Source organism: Chrysemys picta, chromosome 10 (assembly GCF_011386835.1).
Source record: "Chrysemys picta bellii isolate R12L10 chromosome 10, ASM1138683v2, whole genome shotgun sequence".
In the NCBI taxonomy this organism is placed as follows: domain Eukaryota; kingdom Metazoa; phylum Chordata; order Testudines; family Emydidae; genus Chrysemys; species Chrysemys picta.
In genome coordinates this window covers 43,849,269-43,864,165 of record NC_088800.1, presented here as the reverse complement: position 1 = coordinate 43,864,165, position 14,897 = coordinate 43,849,269, and the positions used below count along the sequence as shown (strand labels likewise).

General features: G+C 46.0%; 1 protein-coding gene across 32 annotated transcripts in view; it reads left to right on the top strand.

Annotated features, from left to right (window-relative positions):
* CELF6 (CUGBP Elav-like family member 6) overlaps positions 1 to 14,897 on the top strand; it is a 261,681-nt gene that overhangs the window by 190,539 nt on the left and 56,245 nt on the right. For 16 of the 32 annotated variants that reach the window (XR_010590802.1, XR_010590801.1, XM_065558559.1 and 13 more), the window contains 2 exons: positions 5,095 to 5,175; positions 6,210 to 6,353. Coding sequence is in view for 30 of the 32 variants with exons in the window: in XM_065558559.1 (XP_065414631.1) it covers positions 5,095 to 5,175; positions 6,210 to 6,353 (225 nt within the window). In the remaining 2 variants the exon portion in view is untranslated. The remainder of the gene's footprint in view (positions 1 to 5,094; positions 5,176 to 6,209; positions 6,354 to 14,897) is intronic. The other 16 variants (XM_065558538.1, XM_065558533.1, XM_065558531.1 and 13 more) reach the window with 3 other exon arrangements.

Sequence of the window (14,897 nt, the reverse complement as noted above, 5' to 3'; positions counted from 1 at the left end):
TGAAATTGTTTTTTGACAGAAAACTGGGGTTTTGACTAGATGGATTTTTTTGCAAAAGGTGTGTTTTCCACCAAAAAAAATGTTTTTTTTTTTTACTGAAAAACCAAATGCCTGAAAACTAAAATATTTCAGTATGGAAATACTGCTGCAGTGCCTTGTGGGAGTTGTAGTTCAGGCACCTCATGTCTCCATTTTCCTCTGTGGGCCAGGCTCCCCTCCCAGACTACATCTCCATGATGTACTGGCCAGGGACTCCCATGATGCACCACTTCCACCAAGAGGGACCACCATGGTGCATCATGGGCAATATAGTCTGACCAGGGAGTCTGGGATATAGGGGACAATGGGAGCCTGTGGCACTTAACTACAACTCCCATGAGGCACCACAGTGGTATTTCCAAAAACAAATATTTCAGTTTGTTTTTCAGCCAAAATATTCAGACTTTGATTTTTCCATCAGAATTTTCTATGGGGGGAAAAAATCTATTTTCTGACCAGCTCTAAATGTAATAGTTCATTTTTGAGTCTGATGGGATACTGCTAGAGTCTTTCACATACATTTGAACAGGCAGGCAGGGTTTGCCTGAAAAACCCCACCCTCTGAGCAGGGATTGCAGAAAGGTCTGCTGGGAAAGGTTTTACTATTAGTAGCAGTAGAAGTAGCTTAGTAGCACCTAGAGGCTGAGATTGGAGCCCTACTGTGCTAGGCACTGTACAAACACATAGTAAGAGACAGTCGCTGCCCCAAACAGCTTGCACTCTGACCAGACAAGACAGGTGAAGAAAGTATTCTTATTCCCATTTTATAGATGGGAACTGAGCACATAAATTTAAGTGACTTTCCCAAGACCACAGACAGAGTCTGTGATGGCAGAGTTTGAAAGTGGACCCAGATATCCAGAATTCCAGTCCAGTACCCGAAGCACACAACCGTCCTGCCTTTCTGCTGACTCACTGCTGCAGCTGGCTTGTTACCACACCCAAATACAAAGGAAAAAGACAGACCTCTCTAGTCAGATTGGATATAAGGTGTGGCCTAAGTAACTCCCAGCGAAGAATCCTGGGAGCTGCCATGCTTGCCAAGATGGCTTAAGTTGGCTTTTGTGTTTCTCTTGGAATTCTGTTTGTGAATAAAACCAAATCCTAGGAAGGGGCTATGTTCTGAATCAATACAGTGTGAGAGACCTGAGTGCAGAAAGGCAGGGAAGCCGGTTCTCTCTCAAACATACTTCTCAGCCCTCCAATTTAATTTAATTTTAAAAAATTTCCTCTCTGTTAATGTTGATCATCACCAGTGGAACCATTTTTCCCTGGGATTTGGGATGGGGGAGAATTAATAGGTTACAGACATGTACTGGTTAAAACTGAATCCTTCCAAACCTGCTATAGTTACATACCCCTGCAGGCTACAAACCCGAGGTGAGACAGCATCTGGCATACCATATGCAGGTCTGGTCTCTGCTCTCTTACAGTAGAAACTGAGAAGATACGCATTCAAACAAGGGAAACCAAAGTGACACAGAGACGTGAGAATTCCATCAGCAGGCAAAGAATAAAGAAGACATGTTTATTTATTTAGCCTAAAGAAACTGTCCTTGAGGGAGGACATGATGATGCTGGATAAATCCTGAGGACCAGATCCTCAGCTGATGTAAATCAGTGTAACTCCAGTGATTTCTGTGGAGCTGCCCTGATTTACAACAGCCTACCATCTGGCCCTGATAGAGCAATAATAAAGTGAGAGAAGGAAAATGATTATTTACATTGAAATGAAGTGATGGGTTTTATCTTAGTTATACTGGAGTAAATCTGGAGTAACTTGAGCTCAAAATAGGAATCAGATCCTGCAGGCCAAATTCATCCCTAGTGTTTCTCCATTTACTCCAAATGAGTTCATAGCAAGGATGAAAATACATGAAAGTAAGCACAAGTCTTCTCATTGGTGTTGGCTGCTTCCCAGATTCCTCCTTAAGCTTTGCTCAGCTCGCACCCTTGGTCCTCGCTCACTAGAAGGCCACTCCTACCTCCCTAATATCTAGGAGGGGTAGGGAAATACCTGCCTCAGCGTATCCCACCCAACACTTTCCCGCAGGACCATCACCTGCTGCCAGCCTGCTACAGGGAGTCACATGGCTAGAAAGTTTGCACAATACACTGAAAAGAGACCCTTCGAATGCCTGCAAGCTGTGGGTTTTGATTCCTTTTATTGCATTATAATGAACATGTTTGGAATTACCCCTCACTCTAGACAATTCACATGTGCTATTCAGAGTTTCCTCAGAGGCTGAAATAGCAGCTGGCCCCCTTTGCATTCTGCAAAAATAATGCTGTAGACAAAATGCTACTCTCTGGTATTTCATCCAGTTAATTGTTTCTCTCCCAGTACAGAAAAATCCACATTTCCGTTAAAAGCATGCTCTCTAAAACACACTGCAGCACTGAGCCAGTGTCCCTGCTCAGGTTTCAGAGTGGTAGTCATGTTAGTCTGTATCAGCAAAAACTGCAAGGAGTCCTTGTGGCAGTGTCTGCAGCACGACAGAGCACCACTCATGGGACTGAGCACAGAAGCTTGTCCATTGCACATATGTACTGTATCTGAAATGTGAAATACCATCAATTTCTCCTCTGTTCAGTACTGCTATTCTGTGTTCTACAGTAGCATCTACAGGCACCAGCTGGGATTGGGCCCCGTTGTGCTAGGCGCTGTACGTACACATAGCAAGAGACAGTACCATCCATTAGGAGCTTGCATTCTAAATAGACAAGACAGACAAAGGGTGGGAGGGGAAACAGAGGTACAGGGAAGGGAAATGACTTGTCCACGGTCATATAGCAGGTCAGTGGCAGAGCGAGGAATACAACCCAAATCTGTCTCACACCAGTGTTCAGCTAGATCAGGTTGCTCCCTTTGTTTATGTTATTTAGCATGTACAGAGTCATACCATATGTCTCATCATAGGTGAATAGGTCGTATATAGTTTCACACTCTGACATGTATGGGCCAGATTCTGATCTCTCTGAAACAGAGGTAAATCAGGAGTCAGTGAAGCTACACTGTTGTTAACCTGGTGTAAGAGCAGAGTCAGGCACCATGAGAAGCAGGAGGCACGGACATGAACTGGGGTGCCTGGAGCAATGCCGATTGACGGATGATACAACTTCAGCAGAAGCGTCCACAGATCAGCTGAGCACTGAACACAAAGAGTGCGGGACTTGGTGTGCAGTGACAATGGACAAAGCTCAGAGACTTCAGAGCTTCAAGATGGATAAATCCCCTCAAGTTCTGGAAGTGTCTGTGCTGCCTCCAAATGGTCAAAAGGATCTGCAGAATGGACCATAAATCTCATGGAACAGGATTTTACAGTAGATTTAAAGTTCTTCCTGCTTCTCATCCAACCAGGAATACCAACAGGACAGCATGTTTCACTGTACTCAAATGCTTCTGCTCCCCAGCCAGACTGGGCCCCAGATGGGCAGAGGCACTGGGAAAAAGTGGTTGAAAGTTAACCCAACCTTTTCATGCTGGGTTTGGTTGGAGTTGGGGGTGGCCTGTCCAGGAGTTGGTTTGGTATCTGCACTGGTGCTCAGATCAGATATGGAGATGACCACAATAATGTTCAGTATAACACTGGGAGAAGAAAGGAGCAGAGTGTGCAGGAAGGAATGAGAAAGTGTTCCTCCTTAGCGTGGAAAGGAAGCTCCCATCTGTCTGGAAAGAATTTGAACACTTATGCATTGCCAGACAGGATGTTATGGAACAGAAACACCCCAGGCAGAAGCTCCCAGAGAGGAAAGAGGGCCTCCTAGCTGCCCCGGCAAGGAGAGCAGGGGCTGATTCTTGTCCCTGGAAGGGCCTATAAATGGGGGAGCAAACTGATGCACTTCCCCTAGTGAAGAGTTGCCATGGCAGAAAGGAGTGGGTGGGGCCAACAATGTAGTGCTGGGTTTGGGGAGGGAGGAATGGCTGGCCCGCTCCTGTCTTTCTCCGGGAGGGAGGGAGGAGTCCTCAGCCATTCTTAACCTCAGAAATGCTGCTGTTGGATTCCAGCTCTAAGACTGAGCGGAAACCATGTGGGGGACATCTAGGGTGACCAGACAGCAAGTGTGAAAAATTGGGACAATAGAAGAAAAAGACCCAAAAATCAGGACTGTCCCTATAAAATCGGGACATCTGGTCACCCTACGGACACCTAGCCAATCTAACTGACCAACCTGCTACCCAGGGCCAACAATTCCTCCTACTCCTCATTCCCTGGTCAATGTCACACTGAGAAAGGGACCTGGCAGATTAGCAGCTGTACTGATGATGAGCAAAAAGTGTCCAGCAAATGCCACTTTCCTGGATTACATCAAGGGGCAAAGAGTGAGCCCCTGCCGGTTTGGGTAAATGAATGCCCAGCCCAGCAACCCCAGCTGAGCATCACAGTCCTGAGAAGTTCTGTGAATAGAACTGTGTCCACATGCTAATGCGGTCAGGGCCCTTCTGCTGAGACACCCAGACCATTTCCCTTTTATGTACTTCTCATAGGGCTGGTCCAAACAGAGAGGGGATCAGCTGGAAACAAATTATACACTATGATCCCTGGCTGAGATCAGTGGGGGAATATGGCCCTATGGTGCTGAGTGGGCTCTGCACTGCTTCAGGTGGGATGTAAAACCCAAGAATGATTCTCCCTGCAGTCCTCCAGGGTGTGCAGAACCCTAGTACTCTGTGGGAGCTTTCATTCCCATGAGCACAATAGTTTCCTTTCCTCCCCAGCCCATCCCGTTCCACCCCATTCCCACATCATAAAGTGAGAACTCTTTTGTGAGCTGTCTCCTGAATGAGTCCCACACTGTGGATGTCACAGGAGTAGCACTAGGAGCCTCTGGGACAAAATAGAAGCAGCTTTCTGGGAGAGATTAGCAGCGCTACCTGCAGCTTCAGAGCTGAGCCAGGCAAAAGAAGCTGAAGGGCTCATGAAAACGTGGACCCTATACCAGGGTGTCTCCAAACCGTTCACTGGGGATGCCGTTTGTGCCATCTCAGAGTGTTAGCAAAGCAAAGCAGAACAGACCGCTGAGGCTTGACCCTTTTGTTTTTCTGTTGTCCAGCAGCATACCCAGCAGCCTATGCACCTATCAGCCAGGCCTTTCCCCAGCAAGCGCCCATCATTCCACAGCAGCAGAGAGAAGGTAAGGGGGGGCGCGTTCGGGAGGGGACAGGCTGAATGATGAATTCATTTATGTGGGTCTATTCGCTGGGTCTACGGCTATTCTGGGGTCGGGGAGCGACATCTGTTGGTCAATAAAGTAGTTTGTGGGGGGGGGGATGAGAGAAAAAGAGAGCCCATTAAAAAGGAAAGATAAGTGAATGCTGTTAGACTTTGCTGCTTCAAAGACCATAGAAGGTCTCAGAAGAAAAGATTTCCAGGCTAGGAGATAAATAAGCAGCCCCAGTAATTTGAAAGGCAATATCCAGGCAAGTCTATTTTCCTGGGTTGAGGTAAGTGATTGAAGTCCATGCTACCAGAGAGGCTTAATAGAAATCAGCCATATCCCAGAGGAAGAAGAATTACTGGTAGCATGTGTGTGTATAGGTGTTTTCATGTAATCCCAGAGATCGATGGTTGGATGATATGTAGATGAATGGAAAGGATGAATGAGAAGATAGATAAGTGATGGGTGATGTGCAAATAGATAAATAGGGAAATTGAGACATGCCAGGAAAGCTGGGTGAAAAAAATGAAAAGAAAAAGATGGGAGGAAACATAGCTGGAGAGGTGGAGTGGGATGATGGACAGAGTAATGGGCATACACAGGGACTTGAATGAACTGGTGAAAGGAAATGGCTGAATTGCCAAGTGAACATTTAGATATATTGCTGAATGGGCAAACAGTTACATGAAAAGACCTAGAGATGTAGGGAGAAATGTGTGGGCGTAGATGGCTGGCTGGGTATGTCAACGCAGGGCTAACAAAGCAATGCTGGGCCTATGGGTGAATGGAGTAACAGGTAGCTGGACACATTTAGAAAGAGATGGGCGGGTGGATTGAGAGAAGGATGCACTAGTAATTTACTAGAGAGACGACTCAGTGGCTGAAGATGCTCATTGCAATGCCAGCTCAAACACAGTACACTGCACAAGTCTGAGAAAGAGGAGGAAGGCACATGTGGCCTCTTTGCTAATGGGTGGCTGTTCTTTGTGTGTGCACGTGTGTTATCCCAGGTCCCGAAGGATGTAACCTGTTTATTTATCACCTGCCCCAGGAGTTCGGAGATGCGGAGCTCATGCAGATGTTTTTGCCTTTTGGCAATGTCATCTCTGCCAAAGTCTTTGTTGATCGTGCCACCAACCAAAGTAAATGCTTTGGTAAGTACCAGAGAACCTGCTCTCATCTTTCCCTCCAGGAGTTTTGCAGCATTGGCTCCTTTGGATAGTTGGGTCTCCTGTTGCATTTCACACGAAAGAGCATTTTGATGCATAGTGATGCTATGCTTCATTAAGGAGCCAATTAATCCAATCAGTGGCCAGGCTTACCAGCAAATCTGAGCTATTTGGGAAACACATGGGACATTTCTTCAATCCCACTCCAGTTACACACAAAGCAATCCGCATATGAACACTTTCTGCCTAAACTGATAGCAGAGAGACTAGATCCAGCATCGCCTCTGCAAATCACATCATTATTGATATGTCCAATCTGTTACATAAATAAGCTGGAACCGTGTCTGAAAGGACTGACCACTCAATGAACCAACAACACTCCTAGGTGGGCTTCTGAAGGAGGTGGCACAGAATGGTACTCCGTACACCAGGGTGTGAGATGGTATGTTAGTGCATTCCATTCGGACAGGAGGTTACCTGGTTAGGGATGCTGCTTGCACAGGTCTCACTGTGTTCCAGAGGCTGAGATGTTCTCTTTAGAAATGAATAAAAGTTGATTTCTCCAACATGAAATATACCCAGATCCGCAGGGTTTTGTGGCAAAGTTCCAGCAAAGTGAAACTGGTGAAATGTTATGTCCGGGGTTTCCTTCCTTTCATTCATAAGAACATAAGTATGGCCATACTGGGTCAGACCAAAGGTCCATCTCACCCAGTATCCTGTCTTCTGATAGTGGCCAATGCCAGGTGCCCCAGAGGGAATGAACAGAACAGGCAATCATCAAGTGATCCATCCCCTGTCACCCATTCCCAGCTTCTGGCAAACAGAGGCTAGGGACACCATTCCTGCCCATCCTGGCTATTTGCCATTGATGGACCTATCGTCCATGAATTTATCTAGTTCTTTTTTAAACCCTGTTATAGTCTTGGCCTTCACAACATCCTCTGGCAAGGAGTTCCACAGGTTGAAACTCCTCCTGTGCATTGTGTGAAAAAATACTTCCTTTTGTTTGTTTTAAACCTACTGCCTATTAATTTCATTTGGTGACCTCTAGTTCTTGTGTTATGAGAAGGAATAAATAACACTTCCTTATTTATTTTCTCCACATCAGTCATGATTTTAGAGACCACTATCATATCCCCACCTTAGTCATCTCTTTTCCAAGCTGAAAAGTCCCAGTCTTATTAATCTCTCTCTATATGGAAGCCGTTCCATACCCCTAATCGTTTTTGTTGCCCTTTTCGGAACCTTTTCCAATTCCAATATATATTTTTTGAGATGGGGCAACCACATCTGCACACAGTATTCAAGATGGGGGCGTACCATGGATTTATATAGAGGCAACATGATATTTTCTCTCTTATTATCTATCCCTCTCTTAATTATTCCCAGCATTCTGTTAGCTTTTTTGACTGCCACTGCACATTGAGAGGATGTTTTCAGAGAACTATCCACAATGACTCCAAGATCTCTTTCTTGAGTGGTAACAGCTAATTTAGACCCCATCATTTTATATATATAGTTGGGATTATGCTTTCCAATGTGCATTACTTTGCCTTTATCAACATTACATTTTATCTGCCATTTTGTTGCCCAGTCACCCAGTTTTGAGAGATCCTTTTGTAGCCCTTTGCAGTCTGCCGGGGTCTTAACTATCTTTAGTAATTTTGTATCATCTGCAATTTTTTCCATCTACTGTTTACCCGTTTTTCCAGATCATTTATGAATATGTTGAATAGGACTGGTCCCAGTACAGACCCCTGGGGGACACCACTATTTACCTCTCTTCATTCTGAAAACTGGCCATTTATTCCTACCATTTGTTTTCTATCTTTTAACCAGTTACCAGTCCATGAGAGGATCTTCCCTCTTATCCCATGACAGCTTACTTTGCTTAAGAGCCTTTGTGAGGGACCTTGTCAAAGGCTTTCTGAAAATCTAAGTACACTATAATCAATTGGATCCCCCTTGTCCACATGCTTGTTGACCCCCTCAAAAGAATTCTAGTAGATTGGTGAGGCATGATTTTCCTTTATAAAAACCATGTTGACTCTTCCCCAACAAATTATGTTCATCTATGTGTCTGACAATTTTGTTCTTTACTAGTACTGAAGTCAGGCTTGCCGGCCTGTAATTGTCGGGATCACCTCTGGAGCCCTTTTTTAAAAATTGGCGACACATTAGCTATCCTCCAGTCATTTGGAACAGAAGCTGATTTAAATGATAGGTTACAGACTACAGTTAGTACTTCTGCAATTTCACATTTGAGTTCCTTCAGAACTCTTGGGTAAATACTATCTGGTCCTAGTGACTTATTACTGTTTAGTTTATCAGTTTGTTCCAAAACGTCCTCTAATGACAACTCAATCTGGGACAGTTCCTCAGATTTGTCACCTAAAAAGAATGGCTCAGGTTTGGGAATCTCCCTCACATCCTCAGCCGTGAAGACCAATGCAAAGAATTCATTTAGTTTAACCACAATGGCTTTATCATCCTTGAGTGCTCCTTTAGCATCTTGATCATCCAGTGGCCCCACTGGTTGTTTAGTAGGCTTCTTGCTTCTGATGTACTTAAAAAAAAATTGCTATTACTTTTCGAGTCTTTGGCTAGCTGTTCTTCAAATTCTTTTTTGGCCTTCCTAATTATATTTTTGCACTTCATTTGCCAGAGTTTATGCTCCTTTCTATTTCCCTCACTAGTATTTAACTTCCACTTTTTAAAGGATGCCTTTTTGTCTCTCACTGCTGCTTTTACTTTGTTGTTTAGCCACGGTGCACTTTTTTGGTTCTCTTACTATGTTTTTTTTCATTTGGGGTATACATTTAAATTGAGCCTCTATTATGGTGTCTTTAAAAAGTTTCCATGCAGCTTGCAGGGATTTCACTTCTAGTGCTGTACCTTTTAATTTTTGTTTAACTAACTTCCTCATTTTTGTGTAGTTCCCCTTTCTGAAATTAAATGCTACAGTGTTGGGCCGCTGTGGTGTTTTCCCCGCCACAGGGATGTTACATTTAATTATATTATGGTTAAGGCTCTGTGTTTGTCACAGAGGTCATGGAAGCCACGGATTCCATGACTTTCCGTAACCTCCGTGACTTCTGCAGTGGCCCGTGTGGCTGGCCCAGGAGCCGCCTGAGCAGCTCAGGCAGCGCCTGGGCCAGTCACACCAGCTGCTGCTGGGGCAGTCTTGGGCCCCACCGCCCCCCAGCAGCAGGAGTTTGGGTGGTGGGGGGCTCAAGCCTGGGGATTAGGGTGTGGGGCAGTGCTTATTGGGGTGGGACTCCCTGGAAGGGTGACAACAACTCCCCAGCCGCAGACACCTCCCCCGCAGCTCCCATTGGCCACAGTTCCCAACCAATGAGGGGGTGCTGTGGGTGCTTGGGGGGAGGGGGTGGCCCCAGGGGCACTGTGGGTACTCGGGGGGGCAGGGCCTTGGAACAGAGCAGAGGTAGCACGTGGAGCTAGGAGCTGGAGATCGCCGCTTCCCAGGAGCCAGGTAGGGAACCTGCCCCAGGCCCACCAACTCTCCCCCCCACCCAGCACCCGTGACACCCCCCCCCGGGCCACAACCTCCCCACGAGCACCCGTGGCACCCCTGGGGCTGTCCCTCCCCAGCACCCACGGCACCCCCCGGGATCCCCCCAAGCCCCTGTGGTGCCCCCGGAGCTGCTTCCCCCCCCAAGTTTTAGTCGGGTATATAGTAAAAGTCATGGACAGGTCACTGGCTGTGAATTTTTGTTTATTGCCCATGACTTGTCCTTGACTTTTACTAAAAATACCCATGACTAAAACATATCCTTAGCTATGGTCACGATTACTCATAGACTCATAGACTCATAGACTTTAAGGTCAGAAGGGACCATTATGATCATCTGGTCTGACCCCCTGCATGCTGCAGGCCACAAAACCGTCCCTACCCCTTCCCTTGACTCTGCTGTTGAAGTCCCCAAATCCTGTGTTTTAGTGACTTCAATTGGCAGAGAACCCTCCTGCTAGCGATCCCTGCCCCATGCTGTGGAGGAAGGCGAAAAACCTCCAGGGCCTCAGCCAATCTACCCTGGAGGAAAATTCCTTCCCGACCCCAAATATGGCAATCAGTAAATCCCCGAGCATGTAGGCAAGAGTCTCCAGCCTGACCCTTGTTAGCCATTATACTATTTACCTGCCATTGCTCGGTATTCCTTGGCTAATATGTTTTTCCATTAAACCATTCCCTCCATAAACTTATCTAACTTAATCTTAAAACCAGACAGGTCCCTTGCCCCCACTGTTTCCCTCGGAAGGCCGTTCCAATATTTCACCCCTCTGACTGTCAGAAACCTTCGTCTAATTTCAAGCCTAAACTTCCCCACGGCCAGTTTATATCCATTCGTTCTCGTGTCCACATTAGTACTAAGCTGGAATAATTCCTCTCCCTCCCTTGTATTTATCCCTCTGATATATTTAAAGAGAGCAATCATATCCCCCCTCAGCCTTCGTTTTGTCAGACTAAACAACCCGAGCTCCTCTAGTCTCCTTTCATACGACAGGTTTTCCATTCCTCTGATCATCCTAGTGGCCCTTCTCTGCACCCGTTCCAGTTTGAGTTCATCTTTTTTAAACATGGGAGACCAGAACTGCACACAGTACTCCAAATGAGGTCTCACCAGCGCCTTATACAACGGAAGCAGCACCTCCTTATCCCTACTAGATATGCCTCGCCTAATGCATCCCAAGACCGCATTGGCTTTTTTCACCGCCACGTCACATTGTCGACTCATAGTCATCCTGCGGTCTACAACGACCCCTAGGTCCTTCTCCTCTTCTGTTACTTCTAACCAATGCGTCCCCAGCTTGTAACTAAAATTGTTGTTAGTCATCCCTAAATGCATCACCTTACACTTTTCACTATTATATTTCATCCTATTTCTGATACTCCAATTCATAAGCTCGTTCAAGTCTCCCTGCAGAATATCCCTATCCTCCTCCGAATTGGCAACGCCTCCCACCTTCGTATCATCCGCAAACTTTATCGGTCCACTCCTGCAATCGGTTCCGAGGTCAGTTATAAATAAATTAAATAAAATGGGTCCCAAAACCGAACCTTGAGGAACTCCACTGGTAACCTCCCTCCAACCTGACAGTTCACCCTTCAATACGACCCGCTGCATTCTCCCCATTAACCAATTCCTTATCCACCTCTGGATTTTGATGTCGATCCCCATGTTTTCCAGTTTAACCAATAATTCCTCATGGGGTACAGTATCAAATGCTTTACTGAAATCCAGGTATATTAGGTCCACCGCATTTCCCTTATCTAATAAGTCCGTTACTTTCTCGAAGAAGGAGATCAGATTCGTTTGGCACGATCTGCCCTTCGTAAAACCATGTTGTAATTTATCGCAATTGCCATTAACCTCAAGGTCCTCAACTACTTTCTCTTTCAGAATTTTCTCCAGCACCTTGCACACTACAGATGTTAAACTAACAGGCCTATAGTTACCCGGATCACTTTTTTTCCCTTTCTTGAAAATAGGAACCACATTAGCTATTCTCCAGTCTAACGGAACCACCCCCGAGTTTACAGATTCATTAAATATTATTGCTAATGGGCCTGCTATTTCCCGCGCCAATTCCTTCAATATTCTCGGATGAAGGTCGTCCGGTCCGCCAGACTTAGCCCCATTAAGGTGTTCAAGTTTCGTTTCTACCTCGGATACGGTAATCCCCCATCCTGTATGCCCCTCTGTCATGGTGCTAGTATCCCTAATACCTTCATTGGCCTCATTAAACACCGATGCAAAATATTCGTTGAGATATTGTGCCATGCCTAGATTATCTTTAATCTCCTCTCCGGCTATAGTCTTCAGCGGTCCCACTTCTTCTTTCTTTGCTTTCTTCCTATTTATATGGCTGTAAAACCTCTTACTATTGCTTTTAATTCCCCTCGCAAGGTCCAACTCTACACGGCTTTTGGCCTTTCTCACTCTATCTCTACATGCTCTGACCTCACTAAGGTAAGTTTCCTTACTGATCCCTCCCCTCTTCCACTCTTTGTACGCTTTCTGTTTTTTCCTAATCGCCCCTTTGAGTCGGTCGCTCATCCAGCTCCGTCTAAATCTCTTGCTTAGTAATCTTTTTCCCTTTTTTGGGATACAGACCTCTGACAGCTCATGCAGCTTTAACTTAAAGTAATCCCAGGCTTTATCTGCCTTAAGATTCATTAATACGTTTGCCCAATCCACTTCCCTTACCAGTCCCCTTAATCTGTTAAAATTAGCCTTTTTAAAATTATAAACCCTAGTCTTTGATTTGATTCTGTTACTCCTTCCATTTAGTTTAAACCGGATTAGCTCATGATCACTGGAGCCCAAGTTGTCCCCTACTACCACTTCCTCAACGAGGTCCTCACTACTCACCAAAATCAAATCCAAAATGGCCTCCCCCCTCGTCGGTTCAGCTACCACTTGATGAAGGAATTGGTCAGCAAGCACATCTAGGAACATCTGAGCCCTATTATTGCTACTAGCGTTTGTTCCCCAATCTATATCCGGGAAGTTAAAGTCCCCCCTAATTACACAGTTCCTATTAGTATTTACTTCTCTAAACACATTAAATAGTTCTTTATCCATATCATGGGTTGATCCCGGTGGTCTATAGCACACCCCAAGCACTATCCCAGGGGAGGCTCTAGTAGTTCTTTTACCCAGTGTGAGTATTGCCCAGACGGACTCTGTGTTATCTATTCCATCAACTATTATTTCTTTACAGCTTATCTCACTATTGACATACAATACCACCCCCCCACCTTTACCTTTGTTCCGGTCTTTCCTAAACAGCGCATACCCCTCCATACCTGTATTCCAGTCGTGACTGCCGTTCCACCACGTTTCAGTTATTCCTACGATATCCGGTTTCAATTCTCGGACCAAGAGCTCCAATTCCTCCATTTTGTTACCTAGGCTTCTCGCATTGGTGTATAAACACCCTAATGTATGTTGTTTAGCCTGTCTCCCATTAGTAACGCTATATGTTACAGGCCTCTTTGTGTTCGTCCCCCCTATTCTTCTTATGTCCAATCTCATCTCCCTGGCTATATCTTCTCTTATCTCATCACTCGCCTTTTCAATGTTGGAATCTGGCGTGGAGATTAACTGTACATCTCCCAACCGTCTCCCCAAACTTCCTAGTTTAAAGCTCTTTTGATAAGATGAGCCAGCCTCCCTCCCAGAAGTCTATTTCCTTCCCTACTCAGGTGAAGTCCATCCCGCGAGAACAGCTGTCTGTCCCCGAAAGCCTCCCAGTGGCCATACATCCCAAAGCCCTCCTTATAGCACCACTCCCTTAGCCAACTATTTATTCTCACAATCCTATCAGCCCTTTGCTGCCCTTCCCTAGGAACAGGCAGAATCCCACTAAAGATAATCTGAGCCTCTATCTCCTTGAGCGTCTTCCCCAGCCTGGCATAATCTCCCTTGATTCTCTCTAACGAGAACCTAGCTGTATCATTCGTTCCTACATGAAGGATTATCAAGGGGTTCTTACCTGCTCCTTTTAGGATCCTTTTCAACTGCAGGTCCACATCGTGTATCTTTGCGCCCGGTAGACAGCACACCCTTCTGTTCTCTGGGTCCGCCCTGGTCACAGGCCTGTCCAATCTCCTCAGTAAAGAGTCTCCAATTACATACACCTGCCGTCACCTGGCAACAGTGCGATCTAGTAATCTAGTCTCTGATCCCTCTAGTCCTGACCTGTGTCTGTTCCTGTCTTCTCTTATGCTCCCCCTTGTGCCTTCCTCTATCCTCTGGGGGCCCAGGTTTTGTGCTGTCTCCATCAACACCTCCCCTCTCTCTATCGGACTAGCTGCTCTTCTCTTCTTCCTCACCCTCTCACCTTCAGTCACCACCTGCTGCCCCTCCACCTCGTTATCCAAACACCTAAACCTATTCCTGAGTTCTATTCCCCCCTCACTGGCCCTCCTTTTCCTTGGCCTGCTTCTCACGGTCACATGCTTCCACTTCCCTTGTTCTCCCCCCACCATTCCCCCCTCACCGTCCTCTACCTCTGCTTCCACCTGCACCCCTGGGCATTCCCCTTCAGCCCCTCCTTGCCTGTCCTCCATCAGCTGCTCAAACCCCCATCTAAACTCCACCAGGGTATCTACCTGCATCTCCAGCCCCTTAATCTTTTCCTCCAGTAACACTATAAGGCGACACTTCATACAAACATACCTTTGTTCCAGCTCCCCTGCTAGGACTATATACATACCACAGCTTCCACATGCAGCCATCTGCATTCTGTCTGCTGCTGCTTGGCTCATTACCAAGTGATCCAGCTATATTCACCTCTTGGACCAGATCCTGTGCTCCACTTAGGACTAAATCAAGAATTGCCTCTCATCTTGTGGGTTTCAGGCCTAGCTGCTCCAAGAATCAGTCATTTAAGGTGTCAATCCCATCCTGAGGTGACATGTACCCAGTCAACATGGGGGATAGTTGAAATCCTTCATTATAATTGAGTTTTTTATTTTTATTTTTATAGCCTCTCTAA